The 12,500-nt window shown below is 44.3% G+C and overlaps 2 protein-coding genes across 19 annotated transcripts in view; one reads left to right on the top strand and one right to left on the bottom strand.

Moving 5' to 3' along the window:
- The window catches only part of LOC143747542 (receptor-type tyrosine-protein phosphatase mu-like), a 281,363-nt gene extending 279,709 nt beyond the window's left edge, over nt 1–1,654 (top strand). For all 15 annotated transcript variants that reach the window (XM_077240349.1, XM_077240347.1, XM_077240345.1 and 12 more), the window contains one exon: nt 1,027–1,654. In XM_077240349.1, the coding sequence (XP_077096464.1) occupies nt 1,027–1,080 (54 nt within the window). In that variant the 3' untranslated portion in view covers nt 1,081–1,654. The remainder of the gene's footprint in view (nt 1–1,026) is intronic.
- Nucleotides 1,655–8,741: 7,087 nt separating this feature from the next.
- ssr1 (signal sequence receptor, alpha) overlaps nt 8,742–12,500 on the bottom strand; it is a 15,864-nt gene continuing 12,105 nt past the window's right edge. For 2 of the 4 annotated variants that reach the window (XM_077240333.1, XM_077240335.1), the window contains 5 exons: nt 10,796–10,872; nt 10,631–10,709; nt 10,424–10,517; nt 9,605–9,619; nt 8,742–9,504 (listed from right to left, as the gene is read on the bottom strand). In XM_077240333.1, the coding sequence (XP_077096448.1) occupies nt 9,437–9,504; nt 9,605–9,619; nt 10,424–10,517; nt 10,631–10,709; nt 10,796–10,872 (333 nt within the window). In that variant the 3' untranslated portion in view covers nt 8,742–9,436. The remainder of the gene's footprint in view (nt 9,505–9,604; nt 9,620–10,423; nt 10,518–10,630; nt 10,710–10,795; nt 10,873–12,500) is intronic. The other 2 variants (XM_077240336.1, XM_077240334.1) reach the window with 1 other exon arrangement.

Raw genomic sequence — 12,500 nt, 5'->3', positions numbered from 1 at the left:
CATGCTGAAGCCGACGACTCGTGATGATGTCATAGTGACACGTTCAGTCATGTGACGCCAGTGTCGTTTTCATGCCGTTCATCTTTGAATCATCAAAAAAACATGTCGAATGGGTTGACTTCGGAAAAGTTTATTAAATCATCAAAATTATCATGTATCGTCTCCATAAACTTGTTAATCAAACTTAAACTGCAAATTCCATTTTTATGGCTGGATTCTGTGATTCCACGTTTTTCAAGATGCAATGATACTCAAAAATGAGAGAATAAACATTTAACATTTTTGTTAATATAAGATAATATTATTAGTGTTTGTTTCATGTCTGTATTTGTACGATCACTCTGAGAAATAAAGCTTCTTTTATTGGCATCGACAGTTTCCATGAAGAACCTTTAACATTCTTTCATCCTACAAAAGCTTTAATCATTAAAATCTTCTTCACACTAAGAAAAACTGGTTCTCCCTGTAGTTAATCATTTAATCCCTTAAAACTCATCTTTCATCACCAAAATGACATATTCAAACGTTTTTTCCTTAAAATATCTTGAATGTAACTCGACACCCTTGCCTCATTTAGTATGGACGGGTTTATGAATATGCAAATGAGCCCCGCCTCCACTCACTCACTCACTCAGAGATCCACTGGTTGACGATCACACGTCGATCTGATTGGTTACAAGGTAGTTTGTGACGTCAGAAACACCAGCGATTTCAAAGCGTGTTTTTGAGACTGTCTTTGGTTCACTGCAGTTTTAAGGAGAAAATACTCAGCAATGCTGTCGACTTATGAATTTACACATGATTTGTGTTAAAGCATATTAAAAACACCACATAGACACATAAACAACATTAAAAGCTGGAGTTTCACCACAGGGGGACTTTAAAAACTGATCACTGAAAGGTTCTTCTATGGAAAATTCCTGTATTTCCCAGAGTGAACGATGAAGAGTTAATCCGCAGTGTGTTTGCAGACAGTGACCTCTGCTGGTGTGTGTGTGTGTGTGTGTGTTTGTGTTTCTTCTGTAGGATCAGTACAAGTTCTGCTATGAAGTGGCTCTGGAATACTTGAATTCTGGGTAAAGTGTGTGGAAACGTCCCGTTCTTCCCTTTTCCCCGGACACTGAAACTCACGGATGTTTGCGACGGGATCGAGCGCTTGATGATGATGAAGATGATGATGATGATGATCCCGAGGAAGAGAGGCGTGTCTCATCCTTCACTTCTTGCCTGCGTCTCCTCTCCGCCGGTGTTTGTGTGGAATGCGACGTCACGTGGATGTTCATTTTTATCATAGTTTTTATGTCGGTTTGCTTTTGTACTTTGGTTTATTAACTCTAGGCATGTACAGTCGAATCATATTCTCATATTCTGTGTTTGTGTTGAACGATGATGGAAAAACTGCTGAAATCGTCCAGAGATCCAAAGCTCGTGTTCGTGATCATTTGTTTATACTGTAAATAGTTGAAGTTCACCAGATAATTTATTCATTGACTGATTTTTGTGAAGCACACTGAGTGACAATCATGCTTTGATTTGGTCATTATTATCACACAGACTCGACATATAATAGTGACCAGATTGTATTGTTAACTTTTTATTTATCTGGTATGAAAAAAAAAAAAAAACCTATAAATATATATCTATATCTGCCAAAGCTGTGGTCTGTGTGTTTTCTGTGAGAATCGACTGGATATTTGACGCAATAATCTGAGTTTCTCAACGCATGGACGATAATCTGTGTCCCACAATGCACTGCACTGAAACAGCGCTATCATAACTGAAAAAAATATTAATAAAAACATTTTCATTCTTTGAAATAAACAGTAACTGAAACAAAATAAATCATTTAGAAACTAAACTAAAGGAAGAGTAGAATGCACAAATAAAGAAAAGATCATGAAGAGAGAGACATGCAAACTCTTTTTGAGTGTGGAAATAAAGTTGAAGCTTGTTTGCAGGTTTGACTCCAGAAGAGACGGACGTTCAAGGGTTTCATGTAAAGTCTAAATGGCATCAAGAACTTTAAATATATATATATAGTATATTTGAATGACATTTATGATGGTAATGAACCTGATGATTATGGACTGTTCTAAGAAACAGGAACTGGGTCATTCCTCAAACTTTTTAACCCTGCTACTTAAAAAACTGAACATGTTTGTGTCGTAATCTGTATTTCTATTATTGCTCTGGTCAACTTTTCCCACCAAAAATGATGTTACTTCCTGTTGCATGATGGGATTTTACAAACACTGACATTATGGAAAGTAATATTAGCCTACTAATTATGTTAAACTAACGCTCACATTTTGGATTGAAATATTTGTATTCTATAAAAATGCAGAAACACCTGGAAGATTTCTTAATGAATTGTCAGTTTTGAATGTTTTGCATCCACTGAAAGTGAAGAATAACAACATTCACTTCCTTCACTTGATATTATGGAAAAGAAAATCTTTAAAATGTGAAGCTCAGAAAAACACAGATGTTCAGAACCAGAAGATTCATTGAACTGCAAAACAAACTCGTTTCCGCATTACATGAATGCGCGTTTGAAATATCGTTCACTCACTTTATTAACACTGAGTTACTTCAACTTTATGAGATACAGATCGAAACAATCATTTTAATAATGATGATGATGATTTATCAAGATTCCTTACATGATTGTGGCCTGTAATTCTGTAAATGTATCAATGCATCTCTACACTCAAAAAAAGAAAAAAGAATTAGGCCTAAATTTAAGATTGATGTATTATTGCAAATCTAATTTCCATCCTTTTTTATATCGCACAGTTTTAACCCAAACTGATAAACTTGCAGGTAAAAGCGGTAAATACTAATTGAGTTTGATTCCCAGAAGACACAGATGGAGACGAAATAAAGACGTTTGTGTTTCTTCACTGACTCCTCCATCTGAAGCTCTCTGAGGAGCGAGCAGAGCGAGTGTGTGAGCGAGCAGAACGAGTGTGTGAGCGAGCACAACGAGTGTGTGAGCAGAACGAGTGTGTGAGCGAGCAGAGCGAGTGTGTGAGCGAGCAGAACGAGTGTGTGAGCAGAACGAGTGTGTGAGCGAGCAGAGCGAGTGTGTGAGCGAGCAGAACGAGTGTGTGAGCGAGCACAGCGAGTGTGTGAGCGAGCAGAACGAGTGTGTGAGCGAGCAGAGCGAGTGTGTGAGCGAGCAGAACGAGTGTGTGAGCGAGCAGAGCGAGTGTGTGAGCGAGCAGAACGAGTGTGAGCAGAACGAGTGTGTGAGCGAGCAGAACGAGTGTGTGAGCGAGCAGAACGAGTGTGTGAGCGAGCAGAACGAGTGTGTGAGCGAGCAGAACGAGTGTGAGCAGAACGAGTGTGTGAGCGAGCAGAACGAGTGTGAGCAGAACGAGTGTGTGAGCAGAACGAGTGTGTGAGCGAGCAGAACGAGTGTGTGAGCAGAACGAGTGTGTGAGCGAGCAGAACGAGTGTGTGAGCGAGCAGAGCGAGTGTGTGAGCGAGCAGAACGAGTGTGTGAGCAGAACGAGTGTGTGAGCGAGCAGAACGAGTGTGTGAGCAGAACGAGTGTGTGAGCAGAACGAGTGTGTGAGCAGAACGAGTGTGTGAGTGAGCGAGCAGAGCGAGTGTGTGAGTGAGCGAGCAGAGCGAGTGTGTGAGCGAGCAGAGCGAGTGTGTGAGCGAGCAGAGCGAGTGTGTGAGCGAGCAGAACGAGTGTGCGAGCAGAACGAGTGTGTGAGCAGAACGAGTGTGTGAGCGAGCAGAACGAGTGTGTGAGCAGAACGAGTGTGTGAGCGAGCAGAACGAGTGTGTGAGCGAGCAGAACGAGTGTGTGAGCAGAACGAGTGTGTGAGCGAGCAGAACGAGTGTGTGAGCAGAACGAGTGTGTGAGCGAGCAGAACGAGTGTGTGAGCGAGCAGAGCGAGTGTGTGAGCAGAACGAGTGTGTGAGCGAGCAGAACGAGTGTGTGAGCGAGCAGAACGAGTGTGTGAGCAGAACGAGTGTGTGAGCGAGCAGAACGAGTGTGTGAGCAGAACGAGTGTGTGAGCAGAACGAGTGTGTGAGCGAGCAGAACGAGTGTGTGAGCGAGCAGAGCGAGTGTGTGAGTGAGCAGAACGAGTGTGTGAGCAGAACGAGTGTGTGAGCAGAACGAGTGTGTGAGCGAGCAGAACGAGTGTGTGAGCAGAACGAGTGTGTGAGCGAGCAGAACTAGTGTGTGAGCAGAACGAGTGTGTGAGCAGAGCGAGTGTGTGAGCAGAGCGAGTGTGTGAGCAGAACGAGTGTGTGAGCAGAACGAGTGTGTGAGCAGAGCGAGTGTGTGAGCAGAGCGAGTGTGTGAGCAGAACGAGTGTGTGAGCAGAACGAGTGTGTGAGCAGAGCGAGTGTGTGAGCAGAACGAGTGTGTGAGCAGAACGAGTGTGTGAGCAGAGCGAGTGTGTGAGCGAGCAGAACGAGTGTGTGAGCAGAACGAGTGTGTGAGCAGAGCGAGTGTGTGAGCAGAACGAGTGTGTGAGCGAGCAGAACGAGTGTGTGAGCAGAACGAGTGTGTGAGCAGAGCGAGTGTGTGAGCGAGCAGAACGAGTGTGTGAGCGAGCAGAACGAGTGTGTGAGCAGAACGAGTGTGTGAGCGAGCAGAACGAGTGTGTGAGCAGAACGAGTGTGTGAGCAGAGCGAGTGTGTGAGCAGAACGAGTGTGTGAGCGAGCAGAACGAGTGTGTGAGCAGAACGAGTGTGTGAGCGAGCAGAACGAGTGTGTGAGCAGAACGAGTGTGTGAGCAGAGCGAGTGTGTGAGCAGAACGAGTGTGTGAGCAGAACGAGTGTGTGAGCGAGCAGAGCGAGTGTGTGAGCGAGCAGAACGAGTGTGTGAGCGAGCAGAGCGAGTGTGTGAGCGAGCAGAACGAGTGTGAGCAGAACGAGTGTGTGAGCGAGCAGAACGAGTGTGTGAGCGAGCAGAACGAGTGTGTGAGCAGAACGAGTGTGTGAGCGAGCAGAACGAGTGTGTGAGCGAGCAGAGCGAGTGTGTGAGCGAGCAGAACGAGTGTGTGAGCAGAACGAGTGTGTGAGCGAGCAGAACGAGTGTGTGAGCAGAACGAGTGTGTGAGCAGAACGAGTGTGTGAGCAGAACGAGTGTGTGAGCGAGCAGAGCGAGTGTGTGAGTGAGCGAGCAGAGCGAGTGTGTGAGCGAGCAGAGCGAGTGTGTGAGCGAGCAGAACGAGTGTGCGAGCAGAACGAGTGTGTGAGCAGAAAGAGTGTGTGAGCGAGCAGAACGAGTGTGTGAGCAGAACGAGTGTGTGAGCGAGCAGAACGAGTGTGTGAGCAGAACGAGTGTGTGAGCGAGCAGAGCGAGTGTGTGAGCAGAACGAGTGTGTGAGCAGAGCGCGTGTGTGAGCGAGCAGAACGAGTGTGTGAGCGAGCACAACGAGTGTGTGAGCAGAACGAGTGTGTGAGCGAGCAGAGCGAGTGTGTGAGCGAGCAGAACGAGTGTGTGAGCAGAACGAGTGTGTGAGCGAGCAGAGCGAGTGTGTGAGCGAGCAGAACGAGTGTGTGAGCGAGCAGAGCGAGTGTGTGAGCGAGCAGAGCGAGTGTGTGAGCGAGCAGAACGAGTGTGTGAGCGAGCAGAGCGAGTGTGTGAGCGAGCAGAACGAGTGTGTGAGCGAGCAGAGCGAGTGTGTGAGCGAGCAGTACGAGTGTGTGAGCGAGCAGAGCGAGTGTGTGAGCGAGCAGAACGAGTGTGTGAGCGAGCAGAACGAGTGTGAGCAGAACGAGTGTGAGCAGAACGAGTGTGTGAGCGAGCAGAACGAGTGTGTGAGCAGAACGAGTGTGTGAGCGAGCAGAACGAGTGTGTGAGCAGAACGAGTGTGTGAGCGAGCAGAACGAGTGTGTGAGCGAGCAGAGCGAGTGTGTGAGCAGAACGAGTGTGTGAGCAGAACGAGTGTGTGAGCGAGCAGAACGAGTGTGTGAGCAGAACGAGTGTGTGAGCGAGCAGAGCGAGTGTGTGAGTGAGCGAGCAGAGCGAGTGTGTGAGCGAGCAGAGCGAGTGTGTGAGCGAGCAGAACGAGTGTGCGAGCAGAACGAGTGTGTGAGCAGAAAGAGTGTGTGAGCGAGCAGAACGAGTGTGTGAGCAGAACGAGTGTGTGAGCGAGCAGAGCGAGTGTGTGAGCGAGCAGAACGAGTGTGTGAGCGAGCAGAGCGAGTGTGTGAGCGAGCAGAGCGAGTGTGTGAGTGAGCACAACGAGTGTGTGAGCGAGCAGAGCGAGTGTGTGAGCGAGCAGAACGAGTGTGTGAGCGAGCAGAGCGAGTGTGTGAGCGAGCAGTACGAGTGTGTGAGCGAGCAGAGCGAGTGTGTGAGCGAGCAGAACGAGTGTGTGAGCGAGCAGAACGAGTGTGAGCAGAACGAGTGTGAGCAGAACGAGTGTGTGAGCGAGCAGAACGAGTGTGTGAGCAGAACGAGTGTGTGAGCGAGCAGAACGAGTGTGTGAGCAGAACGAGTGTGTGAGCGAGCAGAACGAGTGTGTGAGCGAGCAGAGCGAGTGTGTGAGCAGAACGAGTGTGTGAGCAGAACGAGTGTGTGAGCGAGCAGAACGAGTGTGTGAGCAGAACGAGTGTGTGAGCGAGCAGAGCGAGTGTGTGAGTGAGCGAGCAGAGCGAGTGTGTGAGCGAGCAGAGCGAGTGTGTGAGCGAGCAGAACGAGTGTGCGAGCAGAACGAGTGTGTGAGCAGAAAGAGTGTGTGAGCGAGCAGAACGAGTGTGTGAGCAGAACGAGTGTGTGAGCAGAACGAGTGTGTGAGCGAGCAGAACGAGTGTATGAGCGAGCAGAACGAGTGTGTGAGCAGAACGAGTGTGTGAGCGAGCAGAACGAGTGTGTGAGCGAGCAGAGCGAGTGTGTGAGCAGAACGAGTGTGTGAGCGAGCAGAACGAGTGTGTGAGCGAGCAGAACGAGTGTGTGAGCGAGCAGAACGAGTGTGTGAGCAGAACGAGTGTGTGAGCGAGCAGAGCGAGTGTGTGAGCAGAACGAGTGTGTGAGCAGAGCGCGTGTGTGAGCGAGCAGAACGAGTGTGTGAGCGAGCACAACGAGTGTGTGAGCAGAACGAGTGTGTGAGCGAGCAGAGCGAGTGTGTGAGCGAGCAGAACGAGTGTGTGAGCAGAACGAGTGTGTGAGCGAGCAGAGCGAGTGTGTGAGCGAGCAGAACGAGTGTGTGAGCGAGCACAACGAGTGTGTGAGCGAGCAGAGCGAGTGTGTGAGCAGAACGAGTGTAACCCTCACTACACACTGATTCACTACACACTGATTCACTACAGGACAGGTGAACTCAGTGAAGGTCAACATGTACTGAGCTACAGGACAGACTCATTCACTACACATCACGAATATGACAAATCATAATTATGACTGAAACCATCACGAATATGACGTGTCAAAAATATGACTAAAAAAGTCTAGGATATGAAAAACATCTAAATTATGACTGAAAAAGTCTAGAATATGATGAATCAAAATTATGACTGAAAAAGTCAGAATATGAAAAAAAATCTAAATTGACTGAAAAAGTCTAGTTTATGACTAATCTAAATTATGATTGAAAAATATGACGTCAAAATTATGACTGAAAAAGTCTAGAATATGAAAAAAAATCAAAATTGACTGAAAATGTCAAGAATATGAAAAAAATCAAAATTATGACTGAAACCATCACGAATATGACATAAATTCAAATTATGACTGAAAAAGTCTGGAATATGAAAAAAATCTAAATTATGACTGAAAATGTCTAGAATATGAAAAAAATCTAAATTATGACTGAATATGTCAAGAACATGAAAATATCTAAATTATGACTGAAAAAGTCTAGAATATGACGTCAAAATTATGACTGAATAAATCAAGTTTATGACAAATAAAAATTATGACAACATAATTCAAAATTATGACTGAAAAAGTCTAGAATATGAAAAAAATCTAAATTATGACTGAAAAAGTCTAGTTTATGACAAATCAAAATTATGACTGAAACCATCACGAATATGACAATTCAAAATTATGACCGAAAAAGTAACGTTTATGACATAAATTCAAATTATGACTGAAAAAGTCTAGAATATGAAAAAAATCTAAATTATGACTGAAAATGTCTAGAATATGAAAAAAATCTAAATTATGACTGAAAAAATCAAGTTTATGACAAATCAAATTATGAAAACATTATTCAAAATTATGACTGAAAAAGTCTAGAATATGAAAAAAAATCAAAATTATGACTGAAAAAGTCTAGTTTATGACAAATCAAAATTATGACTGAAAAAGTCTAGTTTATGACAAATCAAAATTATGACTGAAACCATCACGAATATGACATAATTCAAAATTATGACCGAAAAAGTAACGTTTATGACATAAATTCAAATTATGATTGAAAAAGTCTAGAATATGAAAAAAATCTAAATTGACTGAAAAAAAATCTAAATTATGACTGAAAAAATCAAGTTTATGACAAATGAAAATGATGACAACAATTCAAAATTATGACTGAAAAAGTCTAGAATATGACGTCAAAATTATGACTGAAAAAATCAAGTTTATGACAAAACAAAATTATGACTGAAAAAATCAAGTTTATGACAAATGAAAATGATGACAACAATTCAAAATTATGACTGAAAAAATCTAGAATATGAAAAACATCTAAATTATGACTGAAAAAGTTAGAATATGAAAAAAAATCTAAATTATGACTGAAAAAGTCATACACACACGTTCATCTTTTGTTCAGTTTATTTGCATTTGTCCAAGTACACTTAGAACTGTACATCAGCTTGCTTATAATACAGTCACTTTATTAGATTGATCAAAAAAACGAAAAAAAAAAAACAGTTTTCCTCCTTCCTGAAAACGTGAGGAGAAAAGCCTGGAGTCGGTCCTGGACTTCCGCTCTTCACAATCATGATTCCTTTAAAATCAGTCAGTCTATCATTTCATGGACTGAACGGGAAGAAAGACACTTGAAGCAGGGTGTGTCTGTGTGTGTGTGTCTGTGTGTGTGTGTGTGTGTGTGTGTGTGTGTGTGTGAGAGAGAGTGAGAATCACCAGCATCCCAGAATTCCTCAAACTCATCCAGAGAAAAAGCGTGCGAAATAGGATCAAAGTAACAACAAAAATAAACCAAACCTACAGAAGCTTCAGCGGCCGAACTCCTCGCTCACTTTCACTTAAAAAACAAGGCAGTGAGTGTGTGTGTGTGTGTGTGTGTGTGTGTGTAGTTAAATCAGTCTCTGCTGGCGTCCAGTGATGAACAAACAAGGCAGTGTGAGTGTGTATACGTGTATATGTATGTGTGTATATGTGTGTGTGTGAGAGTGAGAGAGTGTGTGTATCAGTCTCTGCTGGCTGGGATGGTCGTCTCACTGTAAACACAGTGTGTGTGTGAGTGTGTGTGTGTCGAAGGCTTCTGTTCACTCGTCGGATCCGGCCGAGCGCTTCTGAGTCCTCTTACGCGGAGACCGTCTGGGAGACGCTTTATCTGAGACACAGACACACACACGCGTCAGTGACATGATACACACACACACACACACGAGCAACACAAGCAGGATAGAAAGCGGAGGACAGGAAGCGCTCACCTCTCCGACTCGCCACTGACGACCAGAGGAAATAAAGAGAGAGAGCGTGAGATCAGAAGAAGAACTCGCAGATTCACAAACCCAGATCAGAATTCATATTTCAATAATCATGCAGCATATTCACGGGTCTCTGATGTCACATGACATGCAGATAACCAAATAACCAAATTTTTATCTCTTTTTTTATTTTGATTGATTATATTTTAAAATCATTCATATATGAGGCTGCACGACTCATTTTAAAATTTTACGGATATAATAAGTATAATGATCATTATTATAAGTTTGACTTCTAAATATAAAATAAGAGAAAATATATATTACCGTTGAAATTAAATAATCGAAAAAATAGCTTAAATTATAACACTAATTCTTCACTTTCAAACATTTAAATCATTGAGCTTTAATTTGAGGGAAATTGTCAAAATACTGTAAACTTTTGTCCACAAAAAGATGTTGACAATATGTATATAAAGTCTGCAAATCTGCAATGAAAGTGAAGCAGTTCTCGTGAAAACAGAGACGGAGTTTGTGACGTTTAATGTCCGATTATCCAGACGGATCGCCGTTTCAGACACGTTTATTACTTAAACATTAATTAGGGCTGTGCAGTGATTGCTTTCATCCAAAATAAAAGTTTGTGTTTACACGCATAAGAAATATTTACAAACACATAAATATTTATAAACACAAACTTTTATTTTGGATGCAATTAATCACTCCACAGCCCTAAATGTAATTTAACTAGTGATTAGCCTTTCATGAATCGGTGAAGGAGCGTTTGGTAAAGCAGGCTGACTGTGATTGGCTGAAACTCACTGATCTGGTTGAGTGTTTCCTGTGGGATCCAGCTCATGTCCACATCATTGTGGTTGGAGGTTCCCATCTCGACTTTAGGTGCGGGCCGCCTCCTCTGCGCGCACACACACACACACACACACACACACACACACACACCTCAGCATCAGTAACTGAAGCACACATGAAGACTCCAGCAGATGATGATGATGATGATGATGGCCTCACCTTGCGTGACTCGAGCAGCTGATGAAGGCCGACCACCAGAAGCAGGCCGAGACCCGACAGGAACACGTACAGGAAGATCCTGGAGAGACACACACACACACACACACACGTGAGCACAGCGCCACCTGCTGCTGGAACACAGAATGAGCCGCACTAAAGCCTCACGTCTCTCCGTCCAGACCGTCTTCTCTCTCAGTGATGGTGACCGTCTGGTTGAACACGGCGTCCTGGAATACATTCCCCTGAAACAGAGAAGAGAAAGAGTGAGAAAAAGGAAGGAAGCAGCAGTGAAAGTGGAAGAGGAAATAAACAGCAGTGAAAGTGGAAGAGGAAGAGGAAATAAACAGCAGTGAAAGTGGAAGAGGAAGGAAACAGCAGTGAAAGTGGAAGAGGAAGGAAACAGCAGTGGAAGAGGAAGGAAACAGCAGTGGAAGAGGAAGAGGAAGGAAACAGCAGTGGAAGAGGAAGGAAACAGCAGTGGAAGAGGAAGAGGAAGGAAACAGCAGTGAAAGTGGAAGAGGAAGGAAACAGCAGTGGAAGAGGAAGAGGAAGGAAACAGCAGTGGAAGAGGAAGAAAACAGCAGTGGAAGAGGAAGTAAACAGCTGTGGAAGAGGAAGGAAACAGCAGTGAAAGTGGAAGAGGAAGGAAACAGCAGTGGAAGAGGAAGAGGAAGTAAACAGCAGTGAAAGTGGAAGAGGAAGGAAACAGCAGTGAAAGTGGAAGAGGAAGGAAACAGCAGTGGAAGAGGAAGAGGAAGGAAACAGCAGTGAAAGTGGAAGAGGAAGGAAACAGCAGTGGAAGAGGAAGAGGAAGGAAACAGCAGTGGAAGAGGAAGAAAACAGCAGTGGAAGAGGAAGTAAACAGCTGTGGAAGAGGAAGGAAACAGCAGTGAAAGTGGAAGTGGAAGGAAACAGCAGTGGAAGAGGAAGAGGAAGTAAACAGCAGTGAAAGTGGAAGAGGAAGGAAACAGCAGTGGAAGAGGAAGAGGAAGGAAACAGCAGTGAAAGTGGAAGAGGAAGGAAACAGCAGTGGAAGAGGAAGAGGAAGGAAACAGCAGTGAAAGTGGAAGAGGAAGGAAACAGCAGTGAAAGTGGAAGAGGAAGTGGAAGAGGAAGGAAACAGCAGTGGAAGAGGAAGGAAACAGCAGTGAAAGTGGAAGAGGAAGGAAACAGCAGTGGAAGAGGAAGGAAACAGCAGTGAAAGTGGAAGAGGAAGGAAACAGCAGTGGAAGAGGAAGGAAACAGCAGTGGAAGAGGAAGGAAACAGCAGTGAAAGTGGAAGAGGAAGGAAACAGCAGTGGAAGAGGAAGGAAACAGCAGTGGAAGAGGAAGGAAACAGCAGTGAAAGTGGAAGAGGAAGGAAACAGCAGTGAAAGTGGAAGAGGAAGGAAACAGCAGTGGAAGAGGAAGGAAACAGCAGTGAAAGTGGAAGAGGAAGGAAACAGCAGTGGAAGAGGAAGGAAACAGCAGTGAAAGTGGAAGAGGAAGGAAACAGCAGTGGAAGAGGAAGAGGAAGGAAACAGCAGTGAAAGTGGAAGAGGAAGGAAACAGCAGTGGAAGAGGAAGAGGAAGTAAACAGCAGTGGAAGAGGAAGTAAACAGCAGTGGAAGAGGAAGTAAACAGCAGTGGAAGAGGAAGGAAACAGCAGTGGAAGAGGAAGAGGAAGTAAACAGCAGTGAAAGAGGAAGGAAACAGCAGTGGAAGAGGAAGAGGAAGTAAACAGCGGTGGATGAGGAAGTAAACAGCAGTGGAAGAGGAAGGAAACAGCAGTGAAAGTGGAAGAGGAAGTAAACAGCAGTGGAAGAGGAAGGAAGCAGCAGTTGAAGAGGAAGTAAACAGGAAGAGGAAGAAAGCAGCAGTGGAAGAGGAA

Source organism: Siphateles boraxobius, unplaced genomic scaffold, assembly GCF_051911475.1.
Source record: "Siphateles boraxobius isolate OS27281-9 unplaced genomic scaffold, OSU_SipBor_1 225, whole genome shotgun sequence".
NCBI classification, from domain to species: domain Eukaryota; kingdom Metazoa; phylum Chordata; class Actinopteri; order Cypriniformes; family Leuciscidae; genus Siphateles; species Siphateles boraxobius.
Note: the sequence above shows the minus strand (reverse complement) of the source record. Positions and strands in the feature narration are given on the sequence as shown.